Source organism: Saccopteryx bilineata, chromosome 4 (genome assembly GCF_036850765.1).
Source record: "Saccopteryx bilineata isolate mSacBil1 chromosome 4, mSacBil1_pri_phased_curated, whole genome shotgun sequence".
NCBI lineage: Eukaryota > Metazoa > Chordata > Mammalia > Chiroptera > Emballonuridae > Saccopteryx > Saccopteryx bilineata.
The window spans coordinates 124,312,378-124,336,006 of NC_089493.1; the positions used below are offsets into that span (position 1 = coordinate 124,312,378).

General features: G+C 40.5%; 1 protein-coding gene across 6 annotated transcripts in view; it reads left to right on the forward strand.

The window, feature by feature from the left end:
* SEC23A (SEC23 homolog A, COPII coat complex component) overlaps window positions 1-22,868 on the forward strand; it is a 103,199-nt gene extending 80,331 nt beyond the window's left edge. For all 6 annotated transcript variants that reach the window (XM_066277899.1, XM_066277895.1, XM_066277900.1 and 3 more), the window contains one exon: window positions 21,481-22,868. In XM_066277899.1, the coding sequence (XP_066133996.1) occupies window positions 21,481-21,570 (90 nt within the window). In that variant the 3' untranslated portion in view covers window positions 21,571-22,868. The remainder of the gene's footprint in view (window positions 1-21,480) is intronic.
* Window positions 22,869-23,629: the final 761 nt, after the last annotated feature.

Consider the following 23,629-nt stretch of genomic DNA (forward strand, 5'->3'; position numbering starts at 1 on the left):
TTTTCTCTCTTCCTCTCCTGAGGCCATGGCTTGATTGATTCAAGCACGTTGGCCCCAGGCACTGAGTATGGCTCCATGGAGCCTCTGCCTCAGGCACTAAAAATAACTCAGTTGCGAGCATGGCTCCAGATGGGCAGAACAACGGCTCCAGATGGGGGTTGCCAGGTGGATCCTGGCTAGGGTGCATTCGGGAGTCTTCCTTTCACTTGGAAAAAGAAGAAAAAACAATTAACCACTATGGAGAAGGGGAGGTTAAAGAATACTTTCAATAGTGTTTGTCAGGGGTCACATATCAAATTCCCTTAGGGGCCATTTGGGCAACAAATGAATGAAGCTGGCTGAGCATAAGAAAACCTGACATTCTCAATGTCCAGAAGCAATACCAGGGGTCTGTGGGGCTATGGTGGACTAGGGTTTGTGGGAACAATCTTCAGAATATTTTCTAAAGGGGGTAGCTGTTCTTCCCCTCCAGCTCATTGTTGCTTTTCACATAATTCAGTTAAAACTTTATAGGTCCACATTATGTAGACCAAATAAAACATGTCTCTTTGTGGCTGAATTTCTGCATTAAAAAACTGGTGTAGCTCGAGGAAATAATGCACCATTCCTTGTTTTTCTGGGTTTGAATTACAACAGGGAGATGTAGTTGGTAGACAAGTAAAGAACTTCTTGAGTTGGATAGGCGTCATTCTGGGCTGTTAATTGGAAATGTAGACTTGCAAATTATTTAACTTCTCTGCTTTCAATTTCTTGTCTACTATAGAGTTTAATATGCACAGTAATACTCATTAAGTTTTAGCTCTTTTCCTTGTTGAAAAAGTCTCTTCTTGAATACATTTCAAATAGGAAACAAAACCTATTTTAAACTTTTGTCACTGGAACAAGTCAGGATTCAAGTTGCCCGTCACTGCCAATCAATCACAGAGGTCGAGCTGAGTGATATGGTGTGTCTTTTATTCACATTGCCAGCAAATTGAGAAGGCAGGGGACTACTGTCCAAAAGAACTGCTCTAACACTCTTCTGGTGCTGGAAGTTTTTATATGTTTTAGGGCTGCCGCGGACAAGTGCGGCTCCTAATAACAGTGCGGAATTAAGGAAACACACTTATTAAGAAAAAATGGGACTGGGAGGACTCTTCAAATGCTGATGGCAATATCCGAGTGCCCCATTGCCCCAGTTTGCTTTATTATATATATTATATGCAAATCAAGAAAGTCCTTGATAAAAAGTTACACATCCAAGGCAAAAACAGGAACTCTCCCAAGGCATAAACAGGATGCATTAGTGAAATCTACCAACATCTGAAAACAATGAGTCAGAGGAAGGGCATGTAAATTGCTTCCAGCAATTTAAGGAAGCAACTTAAAGTGCAAATACTCAGCATCATAGCCAATATGGAGGTGAAGGGGGGAGAACTTAGCCTTTTGCTAAGCTTGGAATCTACAATGGCTTTTTTGCCATTTACGGTCCACAACAAGGGGCAAAGTCTGTGAAGTTAGTCATGTAACAATGTGCAGGAGGTTGGGGTTCATTTGGCAGGAATGTCTCCCTCACAGGTTCTTCTGATGTTGATGCAGGCCCAATTATCATGGTCTTCCTGGTGGGAATTGTCTGTGAAAAGACTCCCTATTTAAGGGGTCCCCAAACTTTTTATACAGGGGCCAGTTCACTGTCCCTCAGACCGTTGGAGGGCCGGACTATAAAAAAAACTATAAACAATTTCCTATGCACACTGCACATATCTTATTTTAAAGTAAAAAAAAAAATGGGAACAAATACAATATTTAAAATAAAGAACAAGTAAATTTAAATCAACAAACTGACCAGTATTTCAATGGGAACTATGGGCCTGCTTTTGGCTAATGAGATGGTCAATGTCCGGTTCCAAATTTGTCACTGCTAGCATAACAAGTGATATGATGCGCTTCCAGAGCCGTGATGCATGTGTCCTGCATCACCAGAAGTAGTACTGTACGTAAGCGACACCGCACTTTGCGGTGCTGCCACATACAGTACTCCAGGAGTTGCAGTGGTGCCTTCTTCAGGCCAAACATGGATAATACTTATCACTGGGTACTCGATTTCTGATGAAAAGAAAACTCAGATTCCATCACTTTTAGTAAAATGCTTGGTTACCAAGTTAACTCTCTAAATTGAAATCATCAGTTTAGCTTAATTAGCATCAATTTAGCATCCACATCCTGTGCTCCTCTCACTGACCACCAATGAAAGAGGTGCCCCTTCCGGAAGTACTCTGGGGGCGGATAAATGGCCTCAGGGGGCCGCATGCAGCCCGCATGCCGAAGTTTGGGGACCCCTGCCCTATTTCCTTAGGAGACAAAGTAAAAATTTAAGATTGGTGAACTAAGTTTCTAATTAATTTACAGGCCTTAACGTTTCACAGTAAAAGCTATGGCTAGTCTTTTATAAAAAACTGTTGTGATTTAACTTCTCTAGTCTTCAGGTCCCTCCCCAAGTAAGCTTTTTCCCAACATTCCTGCAAACAAACTTTCACTGCATCCCAAATAAAGGCCAGTGAGCCATTAAGAGAAAATAGCAGGTCTGACCTGTGGTGGTGCAGTGGATAAAGCATCGACCTGGAAATGCTGACCTTTCTCCGTGGAGTCAGGGTGCAACGTCCTCCCAGCACCTTGATGTGCTCATCAAACAGGAAAGTCTGCTGAACTTTGGTATCCAGAGGTTTTGGGGGGATGATGGCTCCTTTCCACAGGCATGATTGATCGAATCACTGGAGCCTGACTGAACTCAATTTCCAGCTCCCCCACCCTCTTTTTTCTTCTTTCCTCCCCTCCCTGGAGGTTTGCTGTCTTAAAGCCCCAAAACTCCTATACATGGTTGATCTTTCTGGTGATTGGCCTCCATCCTGAATCATCTTATCTCAAACATAAACTCAGGTATGATCTCAGGGACTTGTGAATGACAAAGACACTACTGTTAGGAAATTCTGGAAGACAAGATGGCGATGGAGTAGACGGATGTACCAACTTCCACCACCTCCCAGAACCAAAATGGATTACAAACTAATTTTAAGAACCATCATCTGGAAAAACCAACTTTGGACTAAACTAAGAGGACTCTTCAACCAAGGAACACTGAAGAAGGCACACTAAGACTGGTAGGAAAAGCGGAAATGCGGAGAGGGCTGCCCAGCTCCCTGGAGTGAAAGGCAGCCTGGAGAGACTCACATGGCAGGAAGTGAGTTTAGCAGAGAGGGGAGGGTCCTGAGTCCCAGTAACAAAGCCCCAGCCTGCAGCCCCAGAGCCTAGAAGAGGAGAATGAACAACATTTACCTGGAAACAAGACAGGATACTGTTTGTGTGAAAGAGACTGATATCTCAGACCCAGGATTCTTAAAGGGACCGCGCAGAAAACCTCTCTCACAACCACTCACCTTGGGCTCCAGGGGACGGGGAGAGAGTAGAGGACTGGAGTAGCAGGAAGAGTGTAATATAGGAGTCACAGAAACATTTTGAGGGACAGCCACCCTAACCTCTGGGATGAGTCCCTTTCCAAATCTGAAGTGAATATTTCCCCTGGAAACAGCAATACCAGCAAAGGGAAGCAGGACACCAGCCAAACAAGCTCTTCCGCGGCACTCAGAGCAGAGTTGCTTAGAAGGAGGGAGCTTTCAGGACTACAGTAGTGAGTGTTAGGGTCTGAGCTGCAGCACCCCAACCCAAACGGCTGAGGGCTCGCTTGAGGGTGGGCAGCAATGGGACACAGAAGCGCAGTTCTGTCGGCAAGCGTGGAAGCCGGCTGGCCACCATTGAGGCCCAGGTGTGAGCTTAGTCTTGCCCGGCTGGGTAGGAGGGGACATGCAAAAGTGGTCAAGCCCAGCTGCAGACCGCCTGCAATCCAGCCTGTAGGGGAAGGGCAGGAGCCCTTGAAGGGGCAGAGACCCGCCCTTGAGCAAGGGTGCAAGAGCACAGCCTTGCCCTGCCCACAGAACCGAGGCTTGTGACCTGACTCGGGAACCGGCTCCTCCCACGATGGTAGAGCCAAAAGCCCAGAACAGGCGGAGTCCCACTACTGAGCATGGGCACGCAGTCCCACCCGGCCTGTGGAGCCAAGGCTTGCAGCTGTCCCACAAATGGGCTCCACCTGCAAAGGCGGGGCGAAAGCCCAGAATGAGGTGGAGACACACAGCTGAGCAAAAGTGCTCACCCCTGCCCTCAGGGCCGAATATAACGCCACTCACAGGGGCAAGGCAAAGGCCAAGGCCACCGAGGCTTGTACACACAAGCACGTGATCACAGCCACTACCATGAAGGAGAGGCGGAAACCACAGCAACAGCCCCAGTGGGGAGGCACTGGCAATGCCCATACCCAAACGCCCTAGGCAGCAACAGCAGAAGAGGTGGCAGGCCTGCAGACCGACCACACCTAGGGAACACAGAAGCCACACCCAGTGGACACCAGTGGCTAAAACCTTCTTTTACACAAGCAAAATGAGAAGGCAGGGAAATGCAACACAACTGAATCAAAAGAAATCCCCAGAAAAGGACCTGAATAAGTCAGATATAACCAAATTACCAGATGCAGAGTTTAAAATAATGATTGTTAGGACGCTCAAAGATATTAAACAATAGATGGTCATTACGAACACCTAAATAAAGAGATAGAAAATAGCCCGAACATGCAGTGGCGCAGTGGATAGAGCATCGGACTGGGATGCGGAAGACCCAGGTTCGAGACCCCAAGGTCACCAGCTTGAGCGCGGGCACATCTGGTTTGAGCAAAAAGAAAAAGCCCACCAGCGTGAACCCAGGGTCGCTGGCCCCAGCAAGGGGATACTCGGTCTGCTAAAGGCCCGCGGTCAAGGCACATATGAGAAAGAATCAATGAACAACTAAAGTGTTGCAACACGCAATGAAAAACTAATGATTGATGCTTCTCATCTCCCTCTGTTCCTGTCTGTCTGTCCCTGTCTATCCCTCTCTCTAGCTCACTCTCTGTCTCTGTAAAAAAAAATTTTTTAAAAAAAGAAAGATCATAAAAAAAAAGAGATAGAAAATATAAAAAAGGACATTGAAATGATAAAAAAGAATCAGAAATGACAAATACAATATCAGAAATGAAGAATACAATGGAAGGAATTAAAAGCAGGATAGATGGCCCTGGCCGGTTGGCTCAGCGGTGGAGCGTCGACCTGGCGTGTGGGGGACCCGGGTTCGATTCCCGGCCAGGGCGCATGGGAGAGGCGCCCATTTGCTTCTCCACCCCCGCGCCCTCCCTCCTTCCTCTCTGTCTCTCTCTTCCCCTCCCGCAACCATTGGAGCGGGGATGGCCCAGGCGCTGGGGGTGGCTCCTTGGCCTCTGCCCCGGGCGCTGGAGTGGCTCTGGTCTCGGCAGAACGGGGCCCCGAAGGGGCAGAGCGTCGCCCCCTGGTGGGTGGAGCCTCGCCCCTGGTGGGCGTGCTGGGTGGATCCCGGTCGGGCGCATGCGGGAGTCTGTCTGACTCTCTCCCCGTTTCCAGCTTCAGAAAGAAAAAAAAAAAATGTTTAAAAGCAGGATAGATGAAGCTGAGAATTGAATCAGCGAGTTAGAGGACAAGATAAAGACATGGAAGCAGAGCAGAAAAAAGAAAAGAGACTCAAAAAGCCTGAGGAAACTCTAAGAGATCTCTGTAACAACATGAAGAGAAATAACATCTGCATCATAGGGGTTCCTAAAGAACAAGAGAAAGAACAAAGGATAGAGACTTTGTTCAAACATATCATAGCTGAAAACTTCCCTCAAGGCAGGAAAAAGTCTCACAAGTTCAAGAAGCACAGAGAACTCCATTAAAGAGAAACCCAATGAAATCTACACCAAGACTCATCATAATTAAAATACCAAAGCTAAGTGATAAAGAGAAAATATCAAAAGCTACTAGAGAAAAAAAGACTATCACCTACAAAGGAGCCCCCATTAGGATGATTTCAGACTTCTCAACAGAAATACTTGAGGCCAGAAGGGAATGGCAAGAAATATTCAAAGTAATGCAGAACAAGAACCTACAACCAAGACTACTTTATCCAGCAAGGCTATCGTTTAAAATTGAAGGAGAAATAAAAAGCTTTCTACACAAAAAAAATCTCAAGGAATTCACTACAACTAAACCAAGGCTGCAGGAAATGCTAAGGGGCCTGTTGTAAACAGATCAAAGGAGAAAAAGAATATAGCAACAGAGGAATACAGTTTTAAAGAATAAAATGGCAATAAATAATTACATATCAATAATAACCTTAAATGTAAGTGGATTAAATGATTCAATCAAAGAGCATCGGCCTGGCGTGCAGAACTCCCGGGTTCGATTCCCGGCCAGGGCACAGAGGAGAAGCATCCATCTGCTTCTCCACCCCTCCCCCTCTCCTTCCTCTCTGTCTCTTTCTTCTCCTCTCGCAGCCGAGGCTCCATTGGAGCAAAGATGGCCCGGGCGCTGGGGATGGCTCCTTGGCCTCTGCCCCAGGCGCTGGAGTGGCTCTGGTTGCGACAGAGCGTCGCCCTGGATGGGCAGAGCATCGCCCCCTGGTGGGCGTGCCGGGTGGGTCCCAGTCTGGCGCATGCGGGAGTCTATCTGACTGTCTCTCCCCGTTTCCAGCTTCAGAAAAATACAAAAAAAAAAAAAAAGGATTCGATCAAAAGACATAGGGTAGCTGCGTGGATAAGAAAGCAGGACCCGCCCTGGCCAGTTGGCTCAGCGGTGGAGCGTCGGCCTAGCGTGCGGAGGACCCAGGTTCGATTCCCGGCCAGGGCACACAGGAGAAGCGCCCATTTGCTTCTCCACCCCTCCGCCGCGCTTTCCTCTCTGTCTCTCTCTTCCCCTCCCGCAGCCAAGGCTCCATTGGAGCAGAGATGGCCCGGGCGCTGGGGATGGCTCTGTGGCCTCTGCCTCAGGCGCTAGAGTGGCTCTGGTCGCAACATGGCGATGCCCAGGATGGGCAGAGTATCGCCCCCTGGTGGGCAGAGCGTTGCCCCTGGTGGGCGTGCCGGGTGGATCCCGGTCGGGCGCATGCGGGAGTCTGTCTGACTGTCTCTCCCCGTTTCCAGCTTCAGAAAAATGAAAAAATGAAAAGAAAAAAAAAAAAAAAAAAGAAAGCAGGACCCATACATATGCTGTCTACAAGAGACACACCTTAAAACAAAAGATGCACATAGACTTAAGATAAACGTATGGAAAAAAATATTTTACGCAAATGGAAATGAAAGAAAAGCTGGGGTAGCAATAGTTATATCAGACAAAATGGACTTTAAAACAAAGACTATAGTAAGAGATAAAAAAGGTCACTACATAATGATAAAAGGAGCAATCCAAGAGGAAGATATAACCGTTATAAATATCTATGCACCTAATATAGGAGCACCTAAATATATAAACCAGACTTTGATGGATTTAAAGGGCAAGATCAACAGCAATACTATAATAGTAGGGGATTTCAGTACACCACTAACATCACTAGATAGAACCTCAAGAAAGAAAATTAACAAAGAAACAGCAGACTTAAAGGACATACTAATAGATCAACTGGATTTAATAGATATCTTCAGAACCTTTCACCCCAAAGCAGCAGAATATACATTCTTTTCAAGTGCTCATGGTATATTCTCTAGGATAGACCACATGTTAGGACACAAAAGTGGTCTCAACAAATTTAAGAAGATTGAAATCATATCAACCACTTTCTCTGATCACAGTGGCATGAAACTAGAAATCAATCATAACAGAAAAACTGAAAAATACACAAACACTTGGAAACTAAATAGCATGTTATTAAATAACGAATGGGTTAACAATGAGATCAAAGAGGATATTAAAAAATTTCTAGAAATGAACAATAATGAGCATACATCAATTCAATATTTATGAGACACAGTAAAAGCATTCCTGAGAGGGAACATACCTCAACATGATAAAGGCCATCTATGACAAACCCACAGCTAACATCATACTCAATGGGTAAAAATTAAAAGCAATCCTCTTAAGATCAGGAACAAGGCAGGGGTGCCCCCTTTCACCACTCTTATTCAACATGGTTCTGAAAGTCCTAGCCACAGCAATCAGACAAGAAAAGAAATAAAAGGCATCCAAATTTGAAAAGAAGTAAAACTATCATTATTTTCAGATGATATGATATTGTATATAGAAAACCCTAAAGTCTCAGTCTTTCTTCCTCTTGAATTTTTTGAAATATCTTGAGAAGAGTAGGAGTTAGTTCTTCTTTGAATATTTGGTAGAATTCACTTGTGAAGCCATCAGGCCCAGGACTTTTCTTTTTTGGGAGTTTTTAAATAACTGTTTCAATCTCATTTGTTGTAATTGGTCTGTTTAGGTTTTCTGATTCTTCCAGATTAATTTTTGGAAGATTGTATGTTTCAAGGAATTTGTCCATTTCATCTAGGTTGTCTAGTTTTTTGGCGTACTGTTTATATCGGTGTTTCCCAATGTGGGGCCCATGCCCCACAGGGGGCAATTCGATAGTTAAGAGGGGCAATTTGAAAATGGACTCGACACGACTTTAAGTCTTTCGCCCCAGGCCATTTAAATGCAATGCTAGATATCGGTGCCAAATTTAACAAAAAATGCAATTCTTAAATAATTGCGGTAAATAATTATTAAGTATAATTTTGTTTGACGAGACCAAAATATCAACTGGGTGATTGGCATCGTCAAGTAAACTTCGTCCTGAGTTCACAGCGGAGCGTGCCGTCTGCCGCGGGGAACCCCGGACGTTTTAAAAACTCACTAAACAACGCAGTTATTCTCACCTACGCAGGTTATTCGCAGTTATTGGCCCATCGCAACTTCTGTAGTGTTTCACATCATTCAGTTGATGTTAATTTGAAATAAGTGTCAGTCAAAACTGTTGTAAAAGCTCGTTGATTTAATAAATATACATATATATATTGTATAGATATAATTGGTATTTGATTTTATTTTTATCAATATTAAACTCTTTATTAAGTACTTCTTGCATCGGGGCTAGAAAGCACTAATATTTTATAAATATTATTGGGGCTATAATAGTGCATGCAGCCTGACCTATGGTGGCGCAGTGGATAAAGCGTCGACCTGGAAATGCTGAGGTCGCCGGTTCGAAACCCTGGGCTTGCCTGGTCAAGGCACATATGGGAGTTGATGTTTCCTGCTCCTCCCCCCCATTCTCTCTCTCCTCTCTCTCTCTCCCCCCCTCTCTCTCCTTTCTAAAATGAATAAATTAAAAAAAAAGTTTAAAAAAAAAAATAGTGCATGCACAACAATTTTAATTTCAGAAGCATAACTTTCCAGAAAATTTTGTCAAGTGGAAAAAATAATAGATACCTTTTGATTTGCGGTGGTAGTGTAGTAAATGTGTTATATACATTTAAATAAATATGAATTTTTAGTATACGTTTACTCTATGTCACATTGAATATATTTTAACACATATTTTAATATTAGTTTTTAATTGATCTTATTTTTATTACTGCCCATAGTAAAATGAGTGGTGCAAGCAAGAAAAAAACTCGTCAGTATTCGGAGGAATATTTAAAATTTGGGTTCATACCCGCTGTTCATGATGAACGGATTCCTTTTTGTGTTTTATGCCAGCAATGCTTGACCAACGAATCAATGAAACGAGGTCGTCTTGAGGTGCATTTGAAGGCGAAACATAGTGCTCATATTAATTCAGATTTGAGTTACTTTAAAACTTTAAAGAAAAATTTTGAAAAAAGAACATTAAAGTCTCTATTTACTGCTCATACTTCAACTAATAATCGTGTTCTTGAGGCTAGTTATCAAATTTCTTTATTCATCGCTAAAACTGGAGAAAATCACACTATAGGAGAGAATTTAATGAAACCGTCAATATCAGCATTTCTTTTTTTTTTTTTTAATTAAATTTAATGCAGTGACATTGATAAATCAGGGTACATACGTTGAGAGAAAATATCTCTAGATTATTTTGACATTTGATTGTGCTGTATAGCCCTCCCGCAAAGTTAAATTGTCTTCTGTCACCTTCTATCTGGTTTTCTTTGTGCCCCTCCCCTCCCCTAACCCCTCTCTCCTTCTTCACTCCATCCCCCTCTCCCAACCCCCCGCCCCTGTTGCCATCACATTCTTGTTCATGTCTCTGAGTCTCATTTTTATGTCCCTTCTATGTATGGATTCATCTTAGTTTTTTTTTCTGATTTACTTATTTCACTCCATATAATGTTGTCAAGGTCCATCCATGTTATTGTAAATGATCCGATGTCATCATTTCTTATGGCTGAGTAGTATTCCATAGTATATATGTACCAAAGTTTTTTAATCCACTCGTCCTTTTGGGGTATATACCCAGTAGAGGGATTGCTGGGTCATAAGGTAGTTCTATTTTCAGTTTTTTGAGGAACCACCATACTTTCTTCCATAATGGTTGTACTACTTTACATTCCCACCAACAGTGTATGAGGGTTCCTTTTTCTCCACAGCCTCTCCAACATTTGCTATTACCTGTCTTGCTAATAATAGCTAATCGAACAGGTGTGAGGTGGTATCTCATTGCTGTTTTGATTTGCATTTCTCTAATAGCTAAAGAAGATGAGCATCTTTTCATATATCTGTTGGCCATTTGTATTTCTTCCTGGGAGAAGTGTCTGTTCATATCCTCTTCCCATTTTTTTATGGGATTGTTTGTTTGTTTGTTGTTGAGTTTTATGAGTTCTTTGTATATTTTGGATATTAGGCCCTTATCTGAGCTGTTGTTTGAAAATATCATTTCCCATTTAGTTGGCTTTCTGTTTATTTTGTTATCAGTTTCTCTTGCTTAGCAAAAACTTCTTAGTCTGATGTAGTCCCATTCATTAATTTTTGCCTTCACTTCTCTTGCCATTGGAGTCAAATTCATAAAATGCTCTTTAAAACCCAGGTCCATGAGTTGAGTACCTATGTCTTCTTCTATGTACTTAATTGTTTCAGGTCTTATGTTTAGAGCTTTGATCCATTTTGAGTTAATTTTTGTACAGGGGGAGAGACTGTAGTCCAGTTTCATTCTTTTGCATGTGGCTTTCCAGTTTTCCCAGCACCATTTATTGAAGAGGCTTTCTTTTCTCCATTGTGTGTTCTTGGCTCCTTTATCAAAAATTATTTGACTATATATATGTGGTTTTATTTCTGGACTTTCTATTCTGTTCCATTGGTCTGAGTGTCTATTTTTCTGCCAATACCATGCTGTTTTGATTGTCGTGGCCCTATAATAGAGTTTGAAGTCAGGTATTGTAATGCCCCCAGCTTCATTCTTTTTCTTTAGGATTGCTTTGGCTATTCGGGGTTTTTTATAGTTCCATATAAATCTGATGATTTTTTGCTCCATTTCTTTAAAAAACATCATTGGAAGTTTGATGGGAATTGCATTGAATTTGTATATTGCTTTGGGTAATATAGCCATCTTGATTATATTTATTCTTCCTAGCCAAGAACAAGGTATATTCTTCCATCTCATTATATCTTTTTCAATTTCCCTTAACAATGGTTTAAAGTTTTCATTATATAAGTCCTTTACATTCTTTGTTATGTTTATTCCTAAGTATTTTATTTTTTTTGTTGCAATCGTGAAGGGGATTATTCTTTTGAGTTCCTTCTCAGTTGTTTCATTGTTGGCATATAGAAAGGCTATTGACTTCTGTATGTTAATTTTGTATCCTGCGACCTTACTGTATTGGCTTATTGTTTCTAGTAGTCTTTTTGTGGATTCTTTGGGGTTTTCGATGTATAGGATCATATCATCTGCAAAAAGTGATACCTTTACTTCTTCTTTTCCGATATGGATGCCTTTTATTTCTTTGTCTTGTCTGATTGCTGTGGTGAGAACCTCTAGTACCACATTAAATAAGAGTGGAGAGAGTGGACAACCCTGTCTTGTTCCTGATTTAAGGGGGAAAGCCTTCAGTTTAGTGGCATTTAACATGATGTTGGCTGATGGTTTATCATATAAATTTGCAGCGCTGGAATTCGCTCTCGCTCCGTCCCCGTGCGCGGCTTTTGCAAGGCGCTGGGGCGGCCCGAGATTCCGCTTTTGCCCACACAAAGGCCCCTGACTCTGCCCCTCTGTGCGATAACACGGGCGCGCACTGCTGAGGCACTCGGAGGAATCGCTCACTACCTATCTGCGCGCGCACACCAGGATATGAGGCCGGCCGCGTTTCCCTGAGTGAAACCCTCACCAGCACGGAAAATTTCCACCATTGGAATTAGTTCTTGCTCCCTCCCGTGCGCGGCTTTCCCAGGGCACTGGGGCTGCCCAGAGATTCTGCTTTCGGCCCACAGAAAGGCCTCTGACCCTGCCTCTCTGTGGGGCAACACGGACACCCACTTCTGGGGCTTAGGAAGAGATCTCTCGCCCACTAACTGCGCACCAACCAGGAGAACGGGTAAAATGGCTGCCCCGCTTGTCTTTCTTTGTTTGGGTTTGGCGCGAGTGTTAGCTTGTATTGCCCGGCTTGCCACAGGAACAGTTTTTCCTCCGCTAGGATCTTCGTGCCACAGCCTGGTTCGGCCCTTTGTGCCGCATACTGGATGTATTCACCCCCTTTGCCCGCCTCAGTTTCTATATTCACAGTTACCAGAGAAAGCCGCCCTGTTTAGGTTAGTGAGGAAGGCGGAGCATTTCTTACTCCCTATTTCCTTCAGGATTTGGTTATATATTTAGCCAATTTTTCACTCGACCATACCTTCGGGTGTATTGTGAAGCATCTGGAGGCTCCAAGTATAGGTTTTTCTGTTTCTGGTTGAAGATCTTGTTGAGTTTTGGGGGAGATTTATCGGTATCGCTTCCTACTCCGCCATTACTCTGACGTCATCTCGTAGTTTGTCTTTTTATTCTGTTCTTGTTGTCTTTAGCTGTGCAAAAGCTTTTTAGTTTGATATAGTCCCATTTGTTTATCCTGTCTTTTATTTCACTTCCCCGTGGAGATAAATCAGCAAATATATTGCTCCGAGAGATGTCGGAGAGCTTACTGCCTATGTTTTCTTCTAAGATGCTTATAGTTTCACGGCCTACATTCAAGTCTTTTATCCATTTTGAGTTTATTTTTGTGAGTGGTGTAAGCTGGTGATCTAGTTTCATTTTTTTGCAGGTAGCTGTCCAATTTTCCCAACACCATTTGTTAAAGAGGCTGTCTTTACTCCATTGTATTTCCTTACCTCCTTTGTCAAATATCAGTTGTCCATAGAACTGTGGGTTTATTTCTGGGTTCTCTGTTCTGTTCCATTGATCTATATGCCTGTTCTTACGCCAGTACCAGGCTGTTTTGAGTACAATGGCCTTGTAGTATAACTTGATATCAGGAAGTGTGATAACTCCCACTTTATTCTTCTTTTTTAAGATTGCTGAGGCTATTCGTGTCCTTTTTTGGTTCCATATAAATTTTTGGAATATGTGTTCTGTATCTTTGAAGTATGTCATTGGTATTTTAATTGGTATTGCATTGAATTTATAGATTGCTTTGGGTAATATAGACATTTTAATGATGTTTATTCTTCCTAACCATGAGCACGGTATATGCTTCCACTTGTTTGTATCTTCCTTGATTTCTTTTATCAATGTTTTGTTGGTGTATAAAAATGCTTCTGATTTCTGAGTATTAATTTTATATCCTGCCACTTTGCTGAATTTACTTATCAGGTCCAGTAGTTTTTTGACTGAGACTTTAGGGTTTCCTATATACAATATCATATCATCTGCAAATAATGATAGTTTTACTTCTTCTTTTCCAACTTGAATGCCTTTTATTTCTTCTTCTTGTCTGATTGCTGTGGCTAGGACTTCCAGGACTATGTTAAATAAGAGTGGTGAAAGGGGGCACCACTGCCTTGTTCCTGATCTTAAGGGTATTGCTTTTAATTTTTGCCCATTGAGTATGATGTTGGCTGTGGGTTTCTCATAGATGGCTTTTATCATGTTGAGGTATGTTCCCTGTATTCCCACTTTGCTGAGAGTTTTGATCATGAATGGGTGCTGGATTTTATCAAATGTTTTTTCTGCATCTATTGAAATTATCATATGGTTTTTCTCTTTCTTTTTGTTTATGTGATGAATCACATTGATTGATTTACGAATATTGTACCAGCCTTGCCTCCCCAGAATAAATCCCACTTGATCATGGTGTATGATTTTTTCCATATATTGTTGGATCCGGTTTGCTAATATTTTGTTGAGGATTTTAGCATCTATATTCATCAGAGATATTGGCCTATAATTTTCTTTCTATGTGTTGTCTTTGCCTGGTTTTGGAATCAGAATTATGCTCGCCTCATAAAAGGAGCTTGGAAGTCTTCCTTCCTCTTGAATTTTTTGAAATAGTTTGAGAAGGATAGGAGTTAGTTTTTCTTTGAATATTTGGTAGAATTCCGTTGTGAAGCCATCAGGCCCCAGACTTTTCTTTGTTGGGAGTTTTTTGATAACTGTTTCGATCTCCTTTGGTGTAATCGGTCTGTTTAGGTTTTCTGATTCTTCCAGATTGATTTTTGGAAGATTGTATGTTTCAAGGAATTTGTCCATTTCATCTAGGTTGTCTAGTTTTTTGGCATACAGTTCTTCATAGTATTTTCTTACAATATTTTGTATTTCTGTTGTGTCAGTTGTTATTTCTCCTCTCTCATTTCTAATTTTATTTATTTGAGTCCTCTCTCTCTTTTTCTTGGTGAGTCTACTTAAAGGTTCATCAATCTTGTTTACCTTTTCAAAGAACCAGCTCCTAGTTTCATTGATCCTCTGTATTGTTTCTTTAGCCTCTATGTCATTTATTTCTGCTCTGATCTTTATTATTTCCTTCCTTCTACTACATTTGGGCTTTACTTGCTGTTCTTTTTCTAATTCTTTTAGATGCAGGGTTAAGTTGTTTATTTGAGCTTTTTCTAGCTTCTGAAAGTGTGCCTGTAGTGCTATGAACTTCCCTCTCAGCACTGCTTTCGCTGTGTCCCATAAATTTTGAGTTGTTGTATGCTCATTGTCATTCGTTTCTAGGAATTTTTTTATTTCTTCTTTGATCTCATTCTTAAGCCATTCATTATTTAACAGCGTGATATTTAGTTTCCATGTGTTTGAGAATTTTTGAGCTTTTCTGCTGTGATTCATTTCTAGTTTCATGCCGTTGTGATCTGAGAAAGTGCTTGATATGATTTCAGTCTTCTTAAATTTGTTGAGAGCACTTTTGTGCCCTAACATGTGGTCTATCCTAGAGAATGTACCATGATCACTTGAAAAGAATGTATATTCTGCTGCTTTAGGGTGAAAGGTTCTGAAGATATCTATTAAATCGAGTTGATCTAGTGTTTCCAATAAGTCTGCTGTTTCTTTGTTAATTTTCTTTCTTGAGGATCTATCTAGTGATGTTAGTGGGGTATTGAAATCCCCTACTATTATAGTATTGCTGTTGATCTCGCCCTTTAAATCCATCAAAGTCTGTTTTATATATTTGGGTGCTCCTATATTAGGTGCATAGATATTTATAATAATTATATCTTCCTGTTGGATTACTCCCTTTATCATTATGTAGTGGCCTTCTTTATCTCTTACTATATCCTTTGTTTTAAAGTCCAATTTGTCTGATATAAGTATTGCTACCCCAGCTTTTTTGTCATTTCCGTTTGCATGAAACACTTTTTTCCATCCTTTTACCTTCAATCTGTGTGTGTCTTTTGTTCTAAGGTGTGTCTCTTGTAGACAAGATATGTATGGGTCCTGTTTTCTTATCCACGCAGCTACCCTATGTCTTTTGATTGGATCATTTAATCCATTTACATTTAAGGTTATTATTGATATGTAGTTGTTTATTGCCATTTTCTTCTTTAAAGGTGTATTCCTTTTTTTTTTTTTTTCTGTATTCTTTTCCCACTTTATCTGTTTACACCAGGCCCCTTAATATTTCCTGCAGCATTGGTTTGGTTATAATGAATTCCTTGAGTTGTTTTTGTTTGGGAAGCTTTTTATTTCTCCTTCGAATTTAAACGATAGCCTGGCTGGATAAAGTAGTCTTGGTTGTAGGTTCTTGTTCTGCATTACTTTGAATATTTCTTGCCATTCCCTTCTGGCCTCAAGTGTTTCTGTTGAGAAGTCAGATGTCATCCTTATGGGGGCTCCTTTGTAGGTGATAACTTTTTTTTCTCTTGCAGCTTTTAATATTTTCTCTTTATCGCTTAGCTTTGGTATTTTAATTATGATGTGTCTTGGTGTAGGTTTCTTTGGGTTTCTCTTTAATGGAGTCCTCTGTGCTTCTTGGATTTGTGAGAGTTTCTCTTGCATTAATTTAGGGAAGTTTTCAGCTATGATATGATTGAACAAAGTCTCTATCCCTTGTTCTTTTTCTTCTTCTTCAGGAACCCCTATGATGCGGATGTTATTTCTCTTCATGTTGTCACAGAGCTCTCTAAGAGTTTCCTCTGACTTTTTGAGTCTTTTTTCTCTTTTCTTCTCTGCTTTCATGCCTTCATTCCAGTTGTCCTCTAACTCGCTGATTCGATCCTCTGCTCTATCTATCCTGTTTTTAATTCCTTCCATTGTGGTCTTTATTTCTGATATTGTATTTGTCGTCTCCAACTGATTCTTTTTTATACTTGCTATTTCTTTGTTTAGGTTTTCAAACTGTCCCTCCATTGTTGTTCTAAGATCCCTAAGCATCCTTACAATCATTATTTTGAACTCTGCATCTGGAAGTTTGATTATTTCCATATCACTCAGTTCATCTCTCGAAGGTGTCTCTTGTGGTTTCATTTGGATTGCACTCCTTTGTCTTCTCATTTTCTTTTTTATTTTATTTATTTATTTTATTTTATTTGCAGAGTTGGTTGAGTCTAGGCTTGGTGTTGCCTGCCTCCAGTTTTCAGTTGTGTTATTTTTAGGTCTTCGTGGGTTGGTATCAGCTATTACTTGTAATCCACTTTCGGATTTGGGCAGCTTTGAAGTCTTGATTTGTTTGTTTTCTTAACAGGTGATAGTCTTGTTAACTGATCTCAGCAGGGGGCTTCCTTGAAACTGTAACCAGGAATGCTGTGGGTGTAACCTGAGATGCTGAAGGTCTCTTCCTCCAACTAATCGCACTGGGGGCAGGGTTTTTTCTCAGCTTCAGTAGGGGGAGGTGTATCTCAGATCTCCATGGAGACCTGAGTTACTGCCCCTCCTCCCCACTTCTTGTTTTCAGCTGTGTCTTGTTGTGCTGATTGGAGCTGGATAGATGTCCGGAGATTTCTGATCCGGAAGCACTTCAGCTCTGTTTTGTGAAAGGTTCAGTCCCTCCCCCAGCTATGGCCGCCTCCAGCATGAATGAGTCAGCTTTTTTATTTCATTTCTTGCATACCTTAGCCCCTCACAATCTGTCCCTCTCCCTGTTCTTTCCACTTGGGAGATAAGATGGTCTTTTCAACCCACCTTGCTCCCTGGTCACCAGGTAAGTGGCTGTGAGCAGTAGTTTCTGCTCTTTTTCCTCTGTGAAATCCTCTCTGGGCTCTCAGCTTCACCCCCCCCCCCTTCCATTCCTGTAAGCAGAGGAGATTCAGGCACTCCTTACCAGGATTATTGTGGCTTCCTCTTTGCTCCTTGGTTTTTGAGAGCTGTTCTTGCAGTTCAGTGTTGGTTTTTCATGCTGATTTTTTCTAAATTGATTTGTATTCCAGTTTGGTGTTGAGAGCTGGGCGTCTGTGCGTCCGCCTACTCCGCTGCCATCTCCAAACTCCCCATATCAGCATTTCTTAAAACGGTTCTTGACAAAGATATAAAAGCTATGCCACTCAGTAACAATTCTGTTAGCAGAAGAATAGACGAAATGAGTGAGGATATTGAAAAACAACTTATTGAAAAGCTGAAAACAAGAAAATTCTCCTTGGAAATGGATGAATCAACTTTGAGAGACAGTGAGGCAGTATTGATAACTTATGTAAGATATATTGATAAAAGACATTTTGCTGAAGAAATGTTCTGTAAAAGATTAGAAAGCATCACTACCTCCAAAAATATATATAATAAGCTAAAATACTACTTAGATGTCAATGATATACCAATGAAAAATATAACATCTTGTGCTGCGGATGGTGCTCCCAATATGATGGGCAAGAAAAATGGCTGCTTAAAATTGATGAAAGATGCGAATCCAGAAATGATTCTTGTGCATTGTGTTATTCATAGGGAAAACTTGGTAGCTAAAAACATCTCGCCTGTTCTGAATGAAGTATTACATACAGTAATAAAGTGTGTTAATGCTATTAAAGCTAGTGCCAAATATGAGCGTCTTTTCAAGCTATTTTGTGAAGAACAAAATGAAGACCATGTGAGACTTTTACTTCATACTGAAGTAAGATGGCTGTCTAAAGGAAACTGTTTGAAAAGATTTATGGAACTGTTTGATACTCTTAGTGATTTTTTAAGCGACAAACCTGAAATGAAGTATCTGTTAACAATAGATGGTAAAGCATTTGTGAGTTATTTAGCCGATATCTTTGAAAAACTAAATATATTAAATAAGTAACTTCAAGGAACAAATAAAACTCTTGTCGATGCAAAAGCAAAGATATTTGGTTTCATTACCAATATTGACATAATCAGAAACATATTAACAACAAAAACTTTAAACAGTTTCATTGGCTCCAAAAATGTGAAGTAACTGATACCGCTTTACTTGTTATTGTCAATCATTTGAATATTCTATCGGCTGGTTTAAAAGAAAGATTTTCTGATTTAAAACAAATTGATTTCCCAACATGGATGATGCAGCCAATGTTAGTGAATTTGTCTGATATATCAAATATGCAGTATCAAGAAGAACTCACAGAATTGCAAAATGATGAGTCAGTTAAAGCTTTATTTAATATCAAAGGAGCGATGGCATGACTTTGTGAGGAAACAGAAATCAAATACCCAAATTCAACCAAATGTGCAAGAAAACTGTTGCTACTGTTTATCTTCATTTTTAGCTGAATGTGGATTTAGTGCTGTAAATGATTTACTGGTAAAAAAGGAAATCGGCTGGATATAACACAACGTGGAGACTTGAGACTAAAGCTAACCAAATTGGAACCTAATATAAAATCTCTGTGCAGCAAGCATCAAGCGCAAGGATCACACTAAATTAAAATAATAAATTAATATAGAAAAATCTGTATTAAAATTATTTGGAATTTAAATTTCTGTTTTTCATTATATGTTTTGAAATTTTACTTACTGTGTTTTGTTAACAATTTCATAGTGATTTCTTCCTAGAACCTATCATTTATGTTTATTAAGTGAACAAATCAATTTTTTAATGTTAAAAATTATGTATGTTACATAGGGGGGGACATAAAAATTTTAGAAAGGTTAAGGTGGGGCATGGCACAAAAAAGGTTGGGAAACACTGGTTTATATGGAACCAGAAGAGAACACGAATAGCCTCAGCAATCTTGAAAAGGAGGAATAAAGTGGGAGGTATCATACTTCGAGATATCAAGTTATACTATAAGGCCATTGTATTCAAAACAGCCTGGTACTGGCATAAGAACAGGCATATAGATCAATGGAACAGATCTGAGAACCCAGAAATAAACCCCCACTTTTATAGACAACTGATATTTGACAAAGGAGGTAAGAGCATTCATTTGAGTAAAGACAGCCTTTCAACAAATGGTGTTGGGGAAATTGGAAAGCTACATGCAAAAAAATGAAACTAGACCATCAGCTTACACCATTCACAAAAATAAACTCAAAGTGGATAAAAGACTTAAATGTAAGCCGTAAAACCATAAGCATCTTAGAAGAAAACATAAGCAGTAAGCTCTCTGACATCTGTCACAGCAGTATATTTGCTGATTTATCTCTACAGGCAAGTGAAATAAAAGACAGGATAAACAAATGGGACTATATCAAACTGAAAAGGTTTTGCGCAGCTAAAGACAATAAGAACAGAATAAGACAAACTACACAGTGGGAGAATATATTTAACAATACGTCTGATAAGGGGTTAATAACCAAAATTTATAAAGAACTTGTAAAACTCAATACCAGGAAGACAAACAATCCAATCAAAAATGGGTGAGCTGCGGCCCTGGCCGGTTGGCTCAGCGGTAGAGCGTCGGCCTAGCGTGTGGAGGACCCGGGTTTGATTCCCGGCCAGGGCACACAGGAGAAGTGCCCATTTGCTTCTCCACCCCTCCGCCGCGCTTTCCCTCTACTGTCTCTCTCTTCCCCTCCCGCAGCCAAGGCTCCATTGGAGCAAAGATGGCCCGGGCACTGGGGATGGCTCTGTGGCCTCTGCCCCAGGCGCTAGAGTGGCTCTGGTCGCAACATGGCGATGCCCAGGATGGGCAGAGCATCGCCCCCTGGTGGGCAGAGCGTCGCCCCTGGTGGGCGTGCCGGGTGGATCCCGGTCAGGCGCATGCGGGAGTCTGTCTGACTGTCTCTCCCTGTTTCCAGCTTCAGAAAAATGAAAAAAAAAAAAATGGGTGAAAGAAATGAACAGACACTTCTCCAAAGAGGACATACAGATGGCCAATAGGCATATGAAAAAATGCTCAACATCACTAATCATTAGAGAAATGCAAATCAAAACCACAATGAGATATCACCTCACACCAGTCAGAATGGTGTTCATCAACAGAACAACACAGAATAAGTGCTGGGCGAGGATGTGGAGAAAAGGCAACCCTCCTGCACTGCTGGTGGGAATGCAGAATGGTGCAGCCACTGTGGGAAACAGTATGGAGATTCCTCAAAAAACTGAAAATCGAACTGCCTTTTGACCCAGCTATACCACTTTTAGGAATATACCCCAAGAACACCATAGCACTGTTTGAAAAGAAGAAATGCACCCTATGTTTATGGAAGTATTGTTCACAATAGTAAAGATCTGGAAACAGCCCAAGTGTCCATCAGTGGACGAGTGGATTAAAAAGCTTTGGTACATATACACTATGGAATACTACTCAGCCATAAGAAATGGTGACATTGGATCATTTACATTACAACATGGATGGATCTTGATAACATTATACTGAGCGAAATAAGTAAATCAGAAAAAACTAAGAACTATATGATTCCATACATAGGTGGGACATAAAAATGAGACTCAGAGATTTGGACAAGAGTGTGGGGGTTGCAGGGTGGGGTGGAGGGGAGGGAGGTAGTTGGCGGAGGGGAGGGAGGTAGTTGGCGGAGGGGAGGAGCACAAAGAAAACCAGTTAGGAGGTGACGGAAGAAAATAGGACTTTGTGTGATGGGAATGCAGCATAATCAAATGTCAAAATAACCTAGAGATGTTTTCTCTGAACATATGTACCCTGATTTATCAATGTCACTCCATTAAAATTAATTAAAAAAAAAATTCTGAGGGTGTAAAATCTCCATCTCAGGAACCTAGGGCGAAAGCCAGTCACATTATACAGCAGGAAAAGAGGCATCATTCTGCTTAAAATAATTTCCTTGTTTGTTTTAAACATTTGCTTATAGATTTGAAGCCTGTGTTTTAATCATAGCAAGTATCTTTTTTTCTAGGAGTCTGGAGCACCTATTCTCACAGATGATGTCAGTTTACAAGTGTTCATGGATCATCTGAAGAAACTTGCTGTGTCAAGTGCTGCGTGAAGTGCTAAACATGTTCAAGACATTTAAGAAGATGAACTAATATTTAATTTCTTTGCTTTTTCAGTTAATCTCTGGAAATCAACAGAGATATCTCTCTAGACTCTTTGTATTAGTATGGTTTAAGATATGAATAAGTGTTCACATTTGTATTCAATAGATTAAGCTGGAATATAAGAGCAATATGAACAAACTTACTTTGCTTGCCACAGTATTATAACTGGTTTTGGAAATTTGAGGTCTTTATAACTTAATTATGTTAAAGTGTAAAAATAGAGTTTGTTTTGTATTAAGGAGCTATAACTCATTTGTATATTGCATATAAATCCAAGTGGCACTGAATGTCTGTACTGACTTCTGAAAACTTGTTCCTCAATTTTAGCTAGAAAGTAAACAAAATCATCAATCAATAGTAATGATAAATGTGAACATTTTTGCCTCTTCATTGAATATTTTCCATGATTTTCATTACACCTTTTCTGTACTTAATTTGTTAAGGCAAATTTATTTTTATGATGATTTGTTTAGAAATTTTTTGACTTTACATATGGTAATTTTCATGAAGATATTTAATGTTTTTAGTTATTTGGAAAAATAGAGATGAAAGTTTTTTTTGGTAACAATCCCCAAACTGACAATAAATGTGAAATTCTCCCACATACCCCAATTTAGGTGATTAAACATTATAATTTTCTTTTTAAGGGCGATAGAAAATAAAACCATTGTGTTAAAGAGCATTTTAGAAAGCCTTTGCAGTAAAAAATGACTTGTAATACTAAACCAAATTTAGTTTTCACTATATCACTTTGTTTTCTTTCCCTTGCTTTTCCAAGGTAAATTTTACACTAAATCCTCCAGTATTTTAACACTATTTTGGGAGTTTACACATTACTTTTTGTTTCTGCTTTCATTTTGTGAAATATTTTAAGTTGTGATTCTTATTGAAACAGTATTATATAATATTTTGTTGAATTATTTCCTGTGATGCTGAGCTCTATTTTGATTTATTCATTAGTATCATTCACTTTTTACCTTTTAAAGTTTACTTGTAGCAAATGTTTACATTGCTAAAACCAGATATATTGAACAATGAAATTTACATCAAGTACTGCAAATATACTGTGGTGCTAATGCTATATGCTTAGGAGGACAGTTTTAATGATTGTACTTGCATGAACATAATTATATGATGGTAAAATAGAAACTGTAGAAATTGTTTATATATATACTCAAATTGCTCTGTTTCATTTTATTTAATTGTGTTAGGCATAAATACCAATAAAATATACTTTTTCTCCGTTTTCCTGCTTATTTTGAAATCTAGTAGAGCCCAAGTAGCCTAATGTAATAGTAGAGCTTAGAGCGTTTTTATTAACCCCTTTAAGGCCAGTAGCCATCGCCATGGCCATGCAGATTCTACATTGGATTTGGGCACACGGTAAAGAAACTTGTGGAGCCAGAAAATTGTGGGTCATTCCATTTATTAACGTCTCCTAACAGCGGATGAACAAACAGGCATAGAAGAGCCCTTCTCTTTCTCTCAGGGCTCCCAAGCCCCTCAGCACTCTGGACTCACCAGACTCACAAGCCCCCACCAGCTTCAGCACTCCCCAGCAAAACAGGCTGGGCTGAAATACCGCTTCTCCGGGAAACAATAGCAAGCAATCGCCCCTCCCTATGGAGGCAGGCAATCAGCAATTTTCAACCTGCCGCTCTGGGGGCAGGCACCCACAGTTTTCCACAGATTATACACATATAGTGCTGCCCCATGCTAATGTACCAATTAGGCAAAATAAAAGTGAGCAAACCTAACACGTTTCACACCTGTTTACCTTACACCCTTAGAATAGTTATTCATGCTTGCTATAAGGCCGTGATGGCGAACCTATGACATGCGTGTCACCACTGACATGCATAGCCATTTTCCATGACACGCGGCCGCATGCAGCGCACACCAGAGAAGTATGGGGCCGCATGCCGAGAAGGACGTTTCATCCTCGGCTCCTGCAGGGCCAGGTGCAGGAGCCGAGGATAAAACATTTGCTCTTTGTAGACACTCTGT